At 32.4% G+C, this 18,882-nt stretch overlaps 2 protein-coding genes across 2 annotated transcripts; both read right to left on the bottom strand.

Annotated features, from left to right (window-relative positions):
- Nucleotides 1–1,742: 1,742 nt before the first annotated feature.
- LOC105317237 (uncharacterized) lies at nt 1,743–6,334 on the bottom strand. The gene is made up of 4 exons (XM_011413822.4): nt 5,903–6,334; nt 4,000–4,132; nt 3,680–3,753; nt 1,743–3,232 (listed from the first exon to the last, which is right to left on the bottom strand). The coding sequence occupies exons 1-4, from the start codon at nt 5,967–5,969 to the stop codon at nt 3,132–3,134; spliced, it is 375 nt and encodes a 124-aa protein (XP_011412124.2). The 5' UTR covers nt 5,970–6,334; the 3' UTR covers nt 1,743–3,131.
- A 1,960-nt stretch (nt 6,335–8,294) lies between these two features.
- Nucleotides 8,295–12,377, bottom strand: LOC105317238 (XK-related protein 9). Its single transcript, XM_011413823.4, has 3 exons — nt 11,402–12,377; nt 9,570–9,778; nt 8,295–8,911 (listed from the first exon to the last, which is right to left on the bottom strand). Exons 1-3 carry the CDS (start codon nt 11,959–11,961, stop codon nt 8,295–8,297), a joined length of 1,386 nt encoding a protein of 461 aa, XP_011412125.3. The 5' UTR covers nt 11,962–12,377.
- Between the last annotated feature and the right edge of the window lie 6,505 nt (nt 12,378–18,882).

Raw genomic sequence — 18,882 nt, 5'->3', positions numbered from 1 at the left:
ATAAGAAATGGATGAATGAATTTTGTTCCTAAATATGTGTGATGGACATTGACACGCTGTAATACAAATAATAAATCAGATCGATAAATGGTTGAAGCTGGTAGGTATTTGACATCAGCCTTTGATCGATATCCGTAAAGAATGCGTCCTTGTGTTTAATGAAACCCTAAACCAGTCACATTTTGAAACTATTTTAACCTGGAATATTTCAACGTCAGCCTCATATATACGTACATTGATGTACGCCAGTTTGCCGAGCTATAACTTAAGTATTACTATCATAATCAAATTTCATGATATAGAATAAATCATCAGTTGTCAAACATACAAAACGATGATGATAATAGCTTTAAAAAATGAACATGAACAATGAATGTTGGGTTATTTTGGGAACAGGACGACTACAGCTTAAAAATAGAACCGAGAAGAGCTCGGACTTGGGGTATATAGTTGTGTCAGAATTGTGACGTAGGCCTTTTAATTTCATTGCTGGCCATTCAGCCATGGCTCTTTTGAAATCAACAAGTTTGTCTGGCTTTTGAGCTAAGACTACGCAATCGGTGTATATTTTTGCTTGAAATAAGCGTCATTTTTAACTTGTCTTGACGCAAAAAATGGAAAGCTTAAATGTCCTACAGAAAGTCAAAGGCCTTGTTAAAATGGTTCTAATTATGGATGGTTAAAATTGCATAAACATTCATCAGCAGATCCTGCATCAAACCCCCCCCCCTCCCAAAAAAAAAAATTAAAAAAATAACAAAATACACCAACAAAAAATTACGTGAAATACCCGAAAAGCCTATGTTAAACACAATGGTTTATTGGCATTCAGATGTTGGAGTTCTATTCGCTTTTCACAACTGACTATTCGAATAGCGAATAGCATTCTGTGATGTCATCACTATTCGAATTAACGTAAGTATGCTAATAAACGTAAGCTTAAAATGCACATTAACTAACTTTTTTATTTGAAAAAAAAAACCAATAGTGATATATCACTTTTTAAAAATATTTTCACCTGGCTAGCTATGTCTGTTACTGGTCGTGTAGACCCATTTTCTTTTGAGAGTCGTTTGGTCTTTCTCCAGGTCTCATCCTCACCAAATATAAAGCCCCAAATATGGGATAAAGGGTAATAATAATGAATAATATTCCCATTTTGGCATTATATGATGCATGATGCATTTTTTTTACCCATAAGCCAGGCTAGCTGATTATGGCAGTTGTCATCTCATTTCAGAAAGTGAAAAATTTGAATATATCACTGTTTGTTTCAAATAAAAAAGTAAGTTAATGCTGACTATAAGTCTACGTTTATCAACGTACTAATGGTGGTTTAAATAATGAATAGACCACAGAGTATTAGTGAATAGTGAACAGTGAACAGCGAACAGAACTCAAACTTCATTCACTATGCGTAAGATTTTAAATTTGTAATTTAATATCCTGAGAATCTCCGTTAAAAGGAACTTTTGAGACACTTTTTACCCCCCCCCCCCCCCCCCGTGTATATCCAGACAATAGTGCCTTTCAACTGTGCATTGCATAATGTATCTTGACATAAAAATTACTTTCTATAGAAAATAACAAAATTATACACGGAATGACCTATTTAAACAAGTAAATAAATCAATCAAGCGACTGCAATTATTTCTTTCTATTTAAATCGGGATGTAGCGTTGGTTTACATAAATTTTTGTTATGTCATAACAATGGGAAAGATTTTGAAAACCTTCAAACCGATTTTTTGTATTTTCTTTATTAAAGTGTACTCGAAAGCTACTTAAATTAAAATGTTCTTCAAGATAACTCATTATAGATTTCCGAGAAAAATCGCTTTGTATTTACAAGGAACACCACCCCCTGCTGGAGATGACGTTTGCACGTTTCAATAGCTTAAAACAACAAAATTGTCATTGACAAGTTTAGTTTATTCGTTCAAACCAAATTTATTGGTACAAGAGGAACAATTATACAAAATAAGCATAGATAAAAATCGTCAGAGGTACATACACACAAGGAAAAACCCCAGAAGTAATATATGTGTAACAATTTGTAACATATCTCATGTTCTGGTTTTTTTTTTCCATTTCTTCTAAACTGGAAATTCTCAAATGTAATGAAATTCCAAACCCTCTGCAGGAAAACAATGGGTTGGAAGTTTGTTGATTTTTGGTGTTTTTTTATAACTTTACAGATAAAATATTAAAGGGACATGGTCATGATTCTGGTCAAATTTCTTTTTGTTTTAATTATTTACAATGCTTAAGGAATGTATTTCAAATGATGAAATAAAATTTTAGAGTCAGTCATAGAGTTATAAGCAAGATACATGGCTTCTTATTTATTCTAAGTATAAATGAACAGTTCCTAACGTTTAACACATTCATTTCAAGCACAGAATCTAGAATTTTCACATCAACATTTAAAATGTAAACAAAAACTGTGTTTACATAGTAAAGAATTGTAAGCTCTGTAACTCGCTTATATCTCAGGGAATGACACTCAAATTTTGGTTGCCTATTAAAAATGCCCTACTAAAGCATTGTAAACACTACAATTGGAAAAAAAAATAAACCAAAGTTGTGACCATGTCTCTTTAATAAACTTCTCAAAGCCTATATCAAGTTTTAAAATGTTCTTAACATTACATTTGGAAGAACTATTTACATCCTTGGACAACGTTGGACACACTGGTCTTTTGATATCTCATTTTCAATATTGCAGCTATCCAGTTTATATTGACAAAATGTTTGGCGTCACAGGGAAATAAAATCCTGCACGTTTAAAAGACTTTGTATACAAAAAGAGAAGAGAGGTAGTTGCTGTCTTGTAGACATATTTTAATGATAAAGTCGCGTTGTTTACTTTAATTTTCGAAGAATTCAGGCAGAAAAAAAGCAAACCACCAAATGATCAAAATGTACTTCAGATATTACAGACAAATATAATGTATTTGTTAACTTTAATACTGAATTTAAATTTTCGCTATGAACGTTTTAATAGCATGCCAGGAGATTTAAATACATTAAGTAGATGTAAAAGCTATTGCTTCCCTGACAATTATTCTGAGAAGTGAATCACCGATGAGGTACAGAGTGATAAAGTAATGAAACAAATAGGTTACATCACTACGTCATGCCATCCATCCATGTGTTATTCAGTGGTTTCTTTTTGGTTTGGTTTCCTTGTTTAGATATCAGTTGCATCTTTATACCTTTTGCCTTCAACTCTGGTGGTTAAGATAAAATATACAATTTACAAGACCAATAGGAAAAAATTACTGATTTAAGGACTTTTATCTACTTCAATACTATATTGTATTTCGGAATAGTAGAAGCAGAAATCTTTGCTTCCAAAGTCACCAGCAGTTGTGATACTGATGACTTATCGAAAGACGAAAAATAACTGACTCTTATACTGATATACCAATCTATACACAAATCTACTAAAACTATTCTTCTGCCTTTCAAATTATTTTGCCCAATTCACTATTTAGTTGATTAAAAGTACCAAATTAAAGGTGTAGTTAAAGAAACGCAAACATAAATAAAATACTTTACATCATGAATTTAAATTCAAATTTGTTAATGGAAGAGTGAACAAAGATCGGTAGTTTTAAAAAAGGGAGAGAAATTTATCTAATGGGAAACAAACATATTCAAGTTAATATACTTACTTCTACAGGTGATGATCACAATAATGGCCACCACAAGAATGAGTGCAGCAACGATGCATGGGAAAATAACAATTCTGTAAAAGAAGATATCAATATCCTTGTTTGGTTTTGATTGATGGACTCTTGTGTTAATCATATTTTGGAGAGAGAGAGTGAGAGAGAGAGAGAGAGAGAGAGAGAAACAGAGAAACAGAGAGAGAGAGAAACAGAGAGAGAGAGAAACAGAGAGAGAGAGAGAGAAACAGAGAGAGAGAAACAGAGAGAGAAACAGAGAGAGAGAGAGAGAAACAGAGAGAGAGAGAAAGGGAGAGATTGTATACATCAGACTGGTGCAGGACGTGCCACTGCAGAAAAACCCATTGGGACAGCAGATTCCGGATGACTGGCTACAGCAATGATAGCCGGAGAGACAGTTGAATCCTTCTCCACAAGTCTCTCCCCAAAGGCCATTCACTGTGTCGAAATCATTGAAACGTTTTGTCAAATAGATATTCAAAATTAAATGTTACATATAATATTGTTCCCTCTGTAGTATAACGAATAAACTTAACTATATTTTCGAAATTACATCGATCTTATAGATGAAATCGTTCCATATATAATGGCTCTATCAGTGAATTAAGTACATTAAAGGCAGTTGATATTTTATTTAAAAATTAATATTCAATTGAATGATCCTGAGAGTGTATTGCACAAGTTGAGCGAGAGTAAGGTTGATGTAGGACCATTAGCATATGTTCTTTTATTTTAAAAAAGGTTTAATGCATCTGCTAAATGGTACACGTAAATTTTATACGGGCCCTTATACGTATCATTATTTCATCACATGCTTTAGCTTCTGCTTACCCAGCTTTGTAAATCACACAACTTCTATTATTTTGGTGTTGTATCGCTCTTAAAGTATTTTCTCATCTAATACACAAAAGTATGAAGTGCTTATTCTGTGTAGGATTTGCATTTCTTAAACTATATTCATATGCATTTTAATGACTTTAAGTGCGGAATCCTTTGAGATGGTTACCATATAAATGGTGTAGAACTTAAAATTGACATGTATAACATTTTAAATAGGTGCTTTCGCACAAACAACACCCAAGAGTAGGATTAAACTCAAACTATGAAAAATTATTGATGGGGTATATTTCAAGCCAGGAAGTCAAGTATGGTGTTTAGACAAGCTTCATTCAGCTGATGCTGTTAAGCTGTTTGCTGAAATTCAGTAACATTATTGGTTAATAGGGTGCTCCAATAAATGATCACAGTCGATATGGGTACGCTTGCATGACAACGATGGTCAATGAGTACAGTTCTAATAATATATAATTTACCATTTCCTTTCTAGAACTAGACTTTTCTAGTTCTCATGACAGTGTATTATTCTCTCCAGATTCATTAAATTTTACGCACTTAAAAACGAAGTAGAGACTCAAACATAGAATTTTTTAGTTATGCTCAAATTGGGGGATAGTTTTCCTTGTTTGCAAATACGTTGATTCATCAATTTTGATTTTCAGGGACACAATTTGATACATGTTCAGGTGGTATGGGGTACCTCCATATTGTGACGTGCTTCTTATCCCAATTAGCAATAAAATCAAGTATAATTTTTTAGATATTTTCTGTCCCAAAATTGGTATCTAACAGCGAATCGAAATGGGTTAGAACGTTCAATACGATTCTGTATGTAATGAGTTCGAATAACGCTGGGACTTTGAAATATTTACTTTTCCATAAAAATTTAAAACGTAATTTTGAAAATTCTAAACCGGTGGAAGCATGTTCATTATAATGTACTTTAATCAACGCTAATATCGACAGATGTCTCATATCACCTTAATTATTTCAAGAATTTCAAGCTCTGTAACTTGCTTATAGCTAAACAAATGACGCTCAAAGTTTGGTTACCTATTAAAAATGCCTTCCTTAAGCATTATAAATATTAAAATCGGAAAAATAATTTTTACCAAAATCGTGATCATGCCCCTTTAAACATCAATAAAATGTTAACTTTATTTTACGCGATCTATACTTATTAGAAAATTCAATAGAATTACAAACATACAAACGTATAGCCTATATATGCGAACATTAATCGTCAGGGTTCATAGTCTCTTTTTTTCATTGAAATAAAACACAAGAAACAAATAATGCATGGCAGTTCTTTCAAATCTGTTGAACTTAATGTTGCAAGTAATATGAATATGTATACTTCCGAAAACTTACCAGTATTGATAAGAATCCATAGAACCAGGATTCTCAGAGAGCGCCCAGTGACTTTCGTTGTCGCCATATCAGATCTTCTTTCCCTCGACAGAGTGTTAAAGACAATGGTTTTCGGGCCATTCAAAACGTAAAACGTCGAAGCAGTCTTGTCTTTTTTGTCGTACCATGTTATTTACACTCATACACAAAAATTCAATCTACTCATAAAATAATTGAAACATTCTGAGTAGTGGTTTACGTTGAAGATATTGAATATCACAGGAGAAGAAAAAATGATTGGTCTACCATCAAATCACACAGAAGAACTATTAGATAGGTCTGGCGTTTATACCATTCCTCTGACATAAAAACTGATAATTAATAGCTTTTATCGGGTAAAGTAGGTCGTGTTATCTTATACCATGTGGTCATCAAATTCATACCAGGATTCTTAATCAAAGTTATTTGATGTGTTGAAATCTGGTTTACATCTGTTAAGATCGAACTCCTTCATTAAGCCATAACATTACATACGTGATTGTTAATTCACTTTGTTTCATTACTTCGAATACACTTTAAATAAATGTTAAACGGTTCTTCCTAAACAATAATCCGTTGGATAATTAAGAAATTCTTTTAAAAGCCTTATTTGATTACTATAGCATTGAATGATTTATTTTTGACGTCGTCGTGTCAATAATTGCCGTCAGGTGAGCAGACAAATTGAATAACGCGCGTTAGCGCGTTATGATAATTTGTCTGCTCACCTGACGGCAGTTATTGACACGACGACGTCAAAAATAAATCATTTAATGCTTATATTTACATTCCCTTACTGAAGAAATCAATTGTTTACTTAAATAAATCGATATAAAGTGCAGATCACGGAGGGAGTGAATAAGTAACAGCAAGAACAGCTGTTTTGTAAAACCGGTTTAAACTGGTATTCACATAGACTGTTGAGATGAGATCGACGAGCATGAAAATATAATCCATGATAAATAACTCTTGAAATGTTGCTTTTAACAATAAAGTCAAATTTCATGTTGAATAATTATAAAACATGGTTTTTGACAACATTCATGAAATACATTTTTAACCGATAACATAGAAATCACTGTTTGAGAACTACTTATGTAAATTACTCGTAAATTCATACGCAGTGAATAGGTGTTGCATTTAGAGGCATTTAAACATCACGGAATTTAATGGAAAAACACAGTAGAATGTAAATATACGATATTAATTTATACAAATGGACCAAATTAAATTATCAAAACTGTACTTCAGGTTTGAATGAGTTGCAAGTTTATAAATAAAATGTGTACGTACATGTCTTTGAAAATTAGTAAAAACTGGAGTGTTGAGCTCAATGAAAACTTATTGGATGTGTATTTTAAGCCAATTAACTAAAACACAAACCAGTTTATAGAACCAAATTTTTTTTTTGACTGACAAAATGTATTTTGAGTCGAGTACACTAAATACAACAGCAATCAAAGCTACATAATACAGATATTTTTTCTCATTAAATTATCAAGAAATCATTGTAAAATGGTTGAGTGTTTTTCTTTTGAATAGTGTTTTAAATTAAAGTTATTAACTAATTATTAAACTCTTTGAGTATTAGTATTGTGTAATATAATGAGTTTCATGTCTCTAGAATATATTATTTCATAGTCTTCTAATAGTAGCAAAGTATATATCATTTTAAAATATAATGAGTTGATAGTTTCTTTACAAATTTTGTTTTCACTTAGTTGCATAGTTTGGGTTAATGTATTACATTTTGAAGAAAATTTATATTTTCATTTCTTGTCGGTGTTTTAATAATTTTGATACCTACAAAGATAAAGGGCCGAAAAATGCCGTGTAAATAAATCTAATCAAACAAAACTAGGAGGTACACTTTACGGAAAAATAGGGCTGATAACGCCCCTTGTTCATTTTATTAAAAAAACTGTCAAAGCTAGCAAACCTGATGAAGGGACATGCAATTTTATGGGTTCTCGATAAATACAAAGAATTGATATGAGTTTTCATGTGTGGACCTCTTATTGTTTTGCTTAGGACAATCCAAAGCAATTGTATGAACATATGCATGTTAAAGTACTAGTATATCATAATGAAAAAGTTTGAACGAAAAGCTCATGTAATCAGTAACAATTTCTTTTTAAAATCAGTTTTTTAAAGATTATTCTATAGAGTCTTTATTTTTCCTATTATGTTTTAGATTTACCATTTACATTACATAACTAAAAGCAAAGCTTTCTCGGATAATAAAAATTTGCTATTTTATTTTTTTGACAGTTGTGACAGTTTTTACAATTCTAGGATTATAACCCGGTAATTTGATTTTTAAAAAAGAAAGTAAGTAATGACGAATCGTCCAGAAGTCCACCATTTGGGACATTCATTTTTTTAAATCTTCACCAGTAGTGCCGTCTTCTGATGGGCGTGTCAGCTTTGGATGGCAAAGCTTATAGTATAGGGCCATAAACAGCGTGCAAAATAAAGTCCCCGAAGAGGCCACACAAATTGTTACCAAGTATATCCAGCTTGATTTGTCAATATCAGTCCATAACACAAATAGTAAGATCATCCCAACGTTTTCTACGTAGAATAGGGTGTAATAAATAATGGCAAAAAGCCGGGACTTTCCATGGCTCAGATTCATGTAGGAGATGATCTGTACAAAGCTAATGAACACGATGAACATAATATTATGAACCGGTTTGGTATAAACTTTTACATGCCTTAAGAACGCCATTGTTAACATGATGAACCAATGAACTAACGATCCAAAAATGATGTAGAGGCCGTGGCTATCGACGGACAAAAGCATAACAATGGCCGTGATTCTTGGTCCGATTTCAAACACGCGCCAAAGGAAATACCCAACAGCTCCACCTATCGAATTGGCCTTCAAACCGGAAGTTGCATGGAATATTCTCAGATTTCTATAGTATGACGTCACAGACCAAGACAAACTAGCAAGGGATGAAGCAATCGTAATGGATCGTAGGATTTCTGTCAAGGAAATGAAAGAAATTAACTATTTTAGGTTTTAAAGTAGGTTTTTTAACTAGTTGCATCAAAATATTCTTGTTAATAACAAACTCAAAGTTTAAAAAAAATACAAATTAAGGAATGTTCTAACTTAATAACCTTTCTCGCTCTTGATAAAGGCCAAATTTATATTTTACTGAAAGTATCCCCTGATATAAATGAGGACTCGAATAGTTTAAAATTAAGAACATTGTTTCCTGAATATTGAAAAAAAAATGAAATAAAGAGAAAAATTATATATGTGTACATTCTGGGATGATACAGGAAGTGATTTTTAATGTGATAAATCTTGTGAGAAGTCAGCAGGGATAAAAAAAATAGAGGACACCTTTAAATTTCAGAAAACCAGTGAGAGAAACATACATGTACGGTACATCGTCTTTTCTAAACCAAACATTTTTAAAAATTTGGTCCAAAAAATAATCCCTTGATTAGATTAAGTTGCCTTCCTCAATATAACACATATTTTATGAAATTTTTCGTCTTTTCATCATTATATCATTATTTGTAGCTAGACAAAAAACTTAAAGAAACTTTTTCCTTGGATAATTCCGCTTTGACTAAAAATGAGTTTTTAGATTTATCAAAATAAGGTTGATCAATGTATTTTCTTTCTTACCCAGATACAACGACTCTTCGGCTTTGTGTTGCAATGCAATATAAATCTGGATGATTAATTGGGGCACAGATTCGATGAAAGCGTCAAACATCCTCAGAAGACTTGCATCCCGGTCCTCTTTGATCATTTGTTGATAGTGCTTGAAGCTTTTCTTTTCTTCTGAATGTAATTTACGACTTAAACATCCATGTTTTACATAAGAAAGTGTTCTGTCGAAAAAGAGAGAGTACAAATCATTAGATTATACTGCTAAAATAATTTATGAAAAAGGCAAGTTATGGCAAAACTATAAACCAATTTTTATTCGCGGCGACTTTTTTCGCTATTAACTGCCGATAAACTGGTTCGCGGCGTCTAATGTTCGCGACCAAGTCTTATTCAGACCTGTATTGTTATGAAAAATATAGACAAACGATTGGTTTGCGGCGAGAAATATTCGTGACGACAAAGCTCTAGCTTACTTTGCGAAAATTTCTCGCACGCGAATAAAAGTTGGTTTACAGTATACGAAAACCTTTTAAAACCGTATGAGGTTTTGAAAACCTCAATTTTGTGTAATTAGGTTAAATACAAGCGAAATAGAATTCATTAGCAAAAAATATCCCAGGGCAATTATTGTTTTTCGGACAAAATAGTGTAGTATATTATGTTGTCTTTTAATAATTAAGTCTGTGAGCAGCTTTAGATTTTTGATATTCACAATGAAATCACGAGGAGTTTGGAATTAAATATTCAATATACAAGTAGTATTTTTATCAATATCAGATTGGAAACGTTTCCTGGTTTAAAATGGTATGCATTTCTTTCTTTAAATGTACCCTTTTTATTTCTATTTTTTCCATTGATCATACTTGAAAATTAAAGTATTGAGGGAATTTAAATTGCAAATGATAACAAGTAGTTGGAAAAAATATTAACAAATGAACAAATGGTTTTTGCATATTCACAGATGAAAAGAGGGATGAATAAATGGATGATTTAAATGTCCTTTCTTCTGACAACCAATTCGATTGTTTTTTAATCACTTTTATACCAGTATAATAATTAGGGACGGCAATTTCTAACCGGGTTCTCGATCGAAACGATGGTTAACGGTTACGAAATCAGGAATCGTTTAGTCGTATAAAATACAACAAAAGTTGTATATATTTGAAAATTTCATTTTATATCTTTGAAACATATCTGAAGTTACATGTAAATTAGAGACAGATAAAGCCCCGGAATTGTAGAGGGAAATTGTTAAAAAGTGTTAATTATAGTGATTGTTCAAACAATCTGCTTTACTGTTGAGTTCGATTACAATTATTATACCTACTTTCAATTTTTCATTTTATCAAGACATTAATTCATTGAAAAAAATAGCTAATGCTTTTATTCGAAATAGAACAGATACATGCAATACAATCATTAAGGATAAATACTTCAAACAGAACATCTAGAACAGTCTGTAAGCAAACTTAAATCGGCCTTTGCTAGACATATATTTTCCTTGATAAGTTTGATTTTTACAATAATGAGGACAGGCAGCTGTTCGCTCGTTATTTTTTATGTTTTCTTGAAAGTATAATGATGTACAGAATATGAATCTTGTGATACTAATGACAAATTATAAAGAGAAAAAATAAAAGTTTTCACATTTTTTGTATTTTGACACAAATAACCAGTTAATTGGTCGGAGTACATCATTATATGATCGGAATGATTTGAGATTTACTGATTACCAAATTTGCAATCGGCAGCCATTTATAATTATCATGTGTAAGTTTTGAAAATGCCAAACGTTTGATCATTAGAACCAGGAGCAAAGGGGATTCTAAAAAAGTTTACTCTACCTTATTATAACTGAAAAAGGGAAAGCCAGAAACAAAAAAAGTGTCTTGTTCATTCGATACTTGGGTCCATCAACATCTTGGATATACCATATAGTGCTCAATGTTCCGGTCACTAGAAATGACACTATTACCACTGATGCTGTCAGCGCACATTCCAAGATTCTCCCATCGTCTCTGTACTCCATCGCAAGTAAAATATCAAAAGCAACATCGATGACAAAGAGTAATAAAGACGCGATAGAACCTATAAATAGTAGAATTGTAAATGGGTACCGTTGATGGTACTCCGATCTTTTATCCTGGAACCCTGGAACTTCATTTCGATTTCCTATATTATTTCTTAGTAAATTTTCTGTATGCTCGTTCTTCTCTGTACATGTTTTATTATGTTCACTTTCGGTGTCATTCACACAATCCACCTTTAATACACTTTCAGGTTGTTTAGCCAAGTTTTTCTTGTCCCGGTCAATGCGAATACCAACACAACTGTCCACTTCATCTTCATCGGAGCCACATTTCTGTTTCCTTCGTAACTTTTTCATAGTTAAGGTATGTAACATTTAAATATAACAACCTATGTTCTTTCGGTTTTGCATTCCCTTATATGAAGTGGATCATTGTTTAGGCTACAGTTTTACAAAGATAACATTTAACACGGGCAAGGTGTACTTGTTTGGCCAGTCGAGTAAATGATATATTACAAGGATGGGGAAATATTAAAGTCCATCCCATTACGAACTTTATCTACAGTATCGTTCTAAATATACTGAAATATTTTCTATATGTATGCATTGCTCAAATTATAATAACCTACACGCGTTTCACATGCTTGTTGGGCTATTGTATGATTATATTGAATTATGTTCATTTTATTACCATGAGTCCTTATGCTACACATACTATACCAGAATAGTTTACTTTTACTTTATTTAAACTTCATTAAACGGATGGAAAATTCATATAACTTAAGACACTTTTTATTGTTTTATATACACTATATTTTTTCGCTATACATCAATAAAATTTTAATATAATTGCTTTGGAAGAATTGCAAAATCAATATTGTATAGATTTTATCCTTTACTACAAAACACTTTACCGATAAACAACATAAATAAATATGTAGTACTTGGTATTGTGATTTCCCTTAAAACTATTTATAAATAAACATATCTATAAGGAAGTGTCACAAGATTTTATTTTTTTCTTTTATGATCAATACAATCTATTATCCTAATTGAACCTATAGGAAAATATTCCTTTGTTTATTTCTATTTTATATCTATATATTAGTGATAAGTTGAATCATGTTCTTGAAATATGGTACAATTCATTGATTTAATAAAGGAATTAAGAACAAGTGTCGATTCAATTCTAACACTTTATCAAGCAGATGAGCTTCGATATGAGACCTTTCCGAACGCTTGATTCAGATTAGAAAATTTTAATTAAAGTTTTCGTGATGTGCAAAAACTCTGTCTTATGTGGAAATATACAGATAGAGTTGTTTTAATCTGTCATCGCAGATTTCTTTTAAACAAAATTATGACGAACAATATCATATCTCTAAATAATTGCTAAAAAATACAAAAATATACACTGGTACATGTATCAAAAACAGTATTCGTAATTAAATTGACGTCATAAAACAGATATCTCACTGGTGGTATCGTTATGACACAAAATAACCGGCATGTGCCCCACACATGGTATTTATCATAAAAAACATAATTTAAAAGCAGCCACATGTAACAAACTATTACATTTTTAAAAAAAAATTCTATACTTATTCCTAGTAAAGACCTATTATAAAATAGTGGTAGGTACAAATTACGTTTCTTTTATGTATAAATGTATTTATCAATATAATTCAAGCAAGTGATTTCATCTTGTAAATAAGGACAGTTTATATAAATTTGATGCTTTTCTGGTTTTTATCATGGTCTTTAAGGCAATTATTGATAGTAACATAAAAAGTAATCCATTGTTTTTTTAAAATGAAACTAGCAATTCAACATTGAAAAAGTACACTACGTTGGTACTTTAAATTCCTCCTCAACGTATATTTATTTGTGCGACACCTTAGGATGACACAGTTTAAAGTACATGACCATGAACAGCGTACAAAATAAAGTTCCCGATGAGGCCACACAAACTGTAACTATGAAGATCCAGCTCGATTTGTCGATATCAGTCCATAACACAAATAGTAAAACCATCACAACGTTTTCTACGTAGAATAGGGTGTAATAAGTAATGGCAAAAAGCCGGGACATTCCATGGCTCAGATTCATGTAGCAGATGATCTGTACAAAGCTAATGAACACGATGAACATAATATTATGAACAGGTTCGTCATTAACTTTTACATGCCTTAAGAACGCCATAGTTAACATGATGAACCAATGAACTAACGATCCAAAAATGATGTAGAGGCCAGGGTTAACGACGGACAGAAGCATAACAATGGCCGTGATTCTTGGTCCGATTTCAAACACACGCCACAGGAAATACCCAACAGCTCCACATATCGAATTGGCCTTCAAAACGGAAGTTGCAGAAGATATTCTCAAATTAGACGTTACAGACCAAGTCAGACCGGCAAGGGACGATGCAATTGCGAAGGATCGCTGGATTTCTGTAAATGAAATAAATATTTGCATTTTTTGTTTAATGGCACGCCTTGAGTTATTTACAATTAGCAGTAACCACATCGATATAGAGAAATATGTGGTATCATGATTTGTAATGTATAGACTGCATTTTTTTCATGATACATATAAGATACCTTGTCAAAGTGTGTTAAAAGCATCAGATGTATATTAAAATCTCGTATTATACAACTGAGATGTCAAATGAAAACCAAATATCCTTCTGTTTTCCATTAAGCAGAAGTGAGAAAAGAGCTAGATAGATTGCACGATCAGTATGTCCTGGTCCCTGCTGATAAGGCGAGTAATAACATTTTCTTTGTTTGTAAGGCACATTATATTAATTCCATTTTCAAAGAACTAGGTTTCGATTCTACACATGGTAATCCTACTTACACCCGTAGCAGTATTTCCAAACAGGAAATACTTCAAAATAATAAATCGGTTATGGATATCTTTATTTTCAACAATAAACAAAACTAGATGCTGTCATTAGACAGTAATACCCGCACCATGTGTTTGCCCCTAAATAACACTGTTTTATACCAGTTTAATTAAAAATGAAGGCTACATGCAAACTCCGGTAATACATTTAAAAATTATAATTTTCATAACTGAAGGATGAGATCCCTGCCCATATGATAATACACATCGTGACATGAGCAGCACTTTATGTGCAATTTGGGGTAGAACTGTTTGCAGTGAATTTTCAGTTAATCAATAATCTTAACATTTTATGTCATAGGAAGTATAATGGTCTATATAATTATTACAAACAAAATTAAAAATTAAATTATGCCCCCTCCCCGTGGCGGTTGCCGGTTTTAGATTTGCTTCTGTGTGCCTACATGAACATCATCGTGTGCACAGATTTAGAGAAGGGGTGGGAGTGAGGGGTCCAGACCCCCCCCCCCCCCCTCCCCATGAAAATTCGTAAATTACCAAAAATACACCTTGGACCCCAATGCTCTTACAGACATGTAAACGCTCTAACCCATTGCGCTTCAATGTTAGGTAACATTATTTGGGGGGTAAATATTTAATCAATAGTCAACATACTTTATTGTTTATCTCAATAGGAAGTATACATGTACATCACAATATGCAGGTGTCCTGCACCACCTTAAAGCTGTTATTTACCTAATAAAATAGTGCAAGTGGATTTGAAGAATAGGTCATAAAAATACATGCATGTTACAAATGACTGATCTTTGTCTGAAGTTACGTACACAACACAGGTTTGCATGTCTCATTAGCGGGTACTAGTTTTACCCAGCTCTTCGATTAGATTGGTTCACGTGTATACATACATGGGTGTTGCTAAAACGCGGAACGGAAAACGGAACGGAAGGAAAACGGAAAATCTTATCTAATGTTATTTACCTCATAGATTTGTTAAGTATGCTAAAACGATATACTCTATGTACCTTTTTAATTTTTTTTGAAAGATTAGCAATATTAGATTATTTATTCAAGAATATTTATTTCCTCAAAATTAACAGTACATGCATTGACCACTATATTCTGTCCCAAAATATCCTCGATTCACTTTTTGCTGTATATTTATATATACCTCAGGGTTCAAGCGATTCTCTTTTAGAAGCATTAAACATTCTCATTATTCTTTCTTTAAAACGTCCTCTCTAGCTTATCAGCTGGTATAAATACACGGCTAAAAATAAAGAAGTCTACGGGGTTTTGCATTTTAACAGACCCGGATGATGGTGTTGAAAAATTGTGCAAGGTCTTCTGAGTGACTTCCAAATGGAGAAAAGATGTCAACATTTTCCATTATAAATCGTCCAAATGTGCTGCATGAATATTTTGGGATCGACAGACTATAGTCCCAATATATAATCGGAAAATCAAACCAGGCAACGTCTAGAGCTCTCTATTCGGATCATATGTATATAGCTGCTGGAATAAACAACTGCATGCTTTGTAATGCAAACGTAAACAAAATTGCATTGCTAAAAATACTAGTTTCACAAATTACTAGTTTCACAAATTACCGGGTATTTTAATGTTTACTGTATTTTAATTTTTTAATGTCGTCAGTCCTACAGTTTTTTTCTTCCATCTCAATGATACTGTATCGTCTGTATGATAAAAGATCGTCTAGAACACCGAAAATTCAATTTTGATGTAAGTATATACATGTACATCATCATGATTTGAAAATAATATAAAAATACTCAAAACACGCATAAAACGCTTTCACTAACTGCGTACGTTACGCTAATATGCCAGCAATACCATATAAGAGAAATAAGTAAAAAGTTATAGCTAATTTGCTCGTTTAATCATGTTAATGTTTCACAATTCGTATACATTTGATTTTTCCGTTTCGTACTCAACTAAAGCCGAATGAATACAATGCTATAATTGATAGACATTCATATGAATATTAATAAGATAGCAACATGTTGATAATCATTCATTAGATATAAATAAAAGATACAAAGTAAATCGTTTCTGGCCAGTCTATGCCCTTTTTAAGGGATAAACGTGATGATATTTTCCATTCCGTTCCGTTTTCCGTTCCGCGTTTTAGCAACACCCATACATACATGTCTGTGTTTTCCGTATGCAGAAAAGGATTACGGTAGTTAAGATCAGCTAAAGGAATTCATTATTGTGTTTTAATTGGATTATCATTATGATGTTGACCAATTTAGGTAAGCATAATACATGTAGTAGCAGTAGCACAATATAATAAGATGCCAGCCTGGGATTCCTGCCAGCCATACACATGTATATATAAGTTCTACTTTCACTTTCTAAATGTAATCTCCCTTTGACAGCATACTGTATCATCATCTTTTAATATTTAAATAAGATTATCATCGTTACCTATCCTATCGCATTTGTAAAGTTTCTGTCATTTTAGTTGCAAAAGTTATTTTTTTCATTTGTCAGACTGCATGCACTGTTGAGTTGACCCCATATTGACCCTGTATAAACAATTTCTTATTAAATTTGTGTATTTCATATGTAAGTAAGTGTAGACACTTATATTTTTTATATGAGTAATAATAGGAAGGAAGGAGTATTTCTTTCTTAATGTATTATAATGCATCAAATACAATGTAGGTCATGACCTTATGGGACTGTTCTGACCCCACGAAACAGGAAAATACAAAATATCTTCTAAAGTCATTATGATGCATCAACTGGTGTAAAGTACATTAATGACCCCCAGGTGTTGTCTTTAACCCCCCCCCCCCCCCCCCCCACCTTTATGAAATAGGAAATGATATGATACACTGTATATTTTGTTAACTTCTGAGATCTGAGATCCTCATCCCTAAACCGTTTAATTTATTTTTGCTCTTTGTGTCATTGCGCGTAAAATTGTATTGTAAGATTATGCCCCCTTGGAGACACCCTGACATTTTAGAACTAGAAATAATAATGTATTTTATCTTATTCATATGTTATACAGTAGTGTTTGATCCATGTGGGTAATTCCTAGCCTAATGATGTCACTGCTTTGTTTAGGAGACTTTACAATTGCCCCAAATAGGTGAATACACATGGCAGTGATGCATATAACATTTTGTTTATAAATCTTAAAACTTGAATTAAGCAATTTCCAAAATGTTAATGTGAATCACGAGAGAAAAAGCAATCAAGAAATGATTTAAAATTTGCTACTGTACACATGTAAGAATGTATTAAGAAGACTGAATCTTTATAAGCAGGTTAGATTGGGGGGGGGGGGGATGAATGTGGAGTATAAACATTTATAATTTGAATCATTTATTGTTATTAATTAATTTTAACTTGTCAATGAATACTACTTATTGATCCCAAGGTAGAAATATGACCTCTGATCGTATCTCAATAGATCATTTGTCAATTATGCAAGGTGTAATGTAATTTTTTTTAAGAATAACATTTTTTACCAGTTTATAAAAGTTTTTAGACACCCAAATTATATTTTGATTTTAATAGATTATTCGACAAGGAAGGGGGGGGGGGGGAGAGAGAGAACAGTTTATATTTGAGTTTGTTTGGGAGTGGGGGTTCCAAGTCATATATTTGACAATTTTTTAATGTAATTTAAAATAAGACTAAGCCATACTACAGTCATGAACATGAATAGTATAGAACAAAACACAAACTAATACATGTACATGTATATATACATAGGAAGTATTACAAAACAGATGATTGATCTATATCTGGGTTCTTAAATTGAATCATATATCATGTACATATTATATTATTGTTTCTTTGTTCAAGGCATTTAAGATGGTATGTAGGTCATGATCCCAAGTGCTCTTCCTGAAATTATCAAATATCATAAAAACCATTGAGATCCCCACCTTAATCCAAAGATATTATTCCTCCTTAGGTCATGCAGGCGCATCAGATCATTATGGCATGTAAGTCATGACCCTAAGGGGCCATCCTGACCCCCTTAGAATCAGAAATTGTCAATTATCTTTAAATTATTGATGTTTGATGATCCTATCTCTATTTAATCTTTATTAATTATTAAGTCTCCTGAATGAAGTTTGGAGACTTATTGTTTTTGTACGGTTCTTATAAATACATGTATATATTCTTCATCTTCTTTTTCTTCTTTCCTGCTCTGAACTTGTTTCTCAGAGATGGCTGAACATAATTGTACAAAACTCTAGGATATGATAGGCCTGCAAATCTAGTTGTGCACCCTGGTTTGATTTTTCTCATTTTGGGTTAGACAACCAATTTTTGGGGGAGGGGGGGGGGGGGGGGGGGAAAGGGAAGTGTCAAAAGGGTGTGGGGTCTAACATTGAACCTTGTAGAAAGAATCATAGACTCTATTGTAAATGGTAACTT

This window comes from Magallana gigas, chromosome 8 (genome assembly GCF_963853765.1).
Source record: "Magallana gigas chromosome 8, xbMagGiga1.1, whole genome shotgun sequence".
NCBI lineage: Eukaryota > Metazoa > Mollusca > Bivalvia > Ostreida > Ostreidae > Magallana > Magallana gigas.
This window is presented reverse-complemented; position numbering and strand designations above follow the sequence as displayed.

Bases quoted from the DNA above. Each gene is read 5' to 3' on its own strand.
- LOC105317237 (XM_011413822.4), bottom strand. From the start codon at position 5,969: ATGGCGACAACGAAAGTCACTGGGCGCTCTCTGAGAATCCTGGTTCTA. The intron at 3,754-3,999 runs GTATACAATCTC...CTTCTTTTACAG, and splicing joins ACGTCCTGCACCAGTCTGAT to AATTGTTATTTTCCCATGCA. The intron at 3,233-3,679 runs GTAAGTATATTA...CTTAACCACCAG, and splicing joins TGTGATCATCACCTGTAGAA to AGTTGAAGGCAAAAGGTATA.
- LOC105317238 (XM_011413823.4), bottom strand. From the start codon at position 11,961: ATGTTACATACCTTAACTATGAAAAAGTTACGAAGGAAACAGAAATGT. The intron at 9,779-11,401 runs GTAGAGTAAACT...CTTTTTCGACAG, and splicing joins CCTTTTTCAGTTATAATAAG to AACACTTTCTTATGTAAAAC. The intron at 8,912-9,569 runs GTAAGAAAGAAA...TTTCCTTGACAG, and splicing joins CGAAGAGTCGTTGTATCTGG to AAATCCTACGATCCATTACG.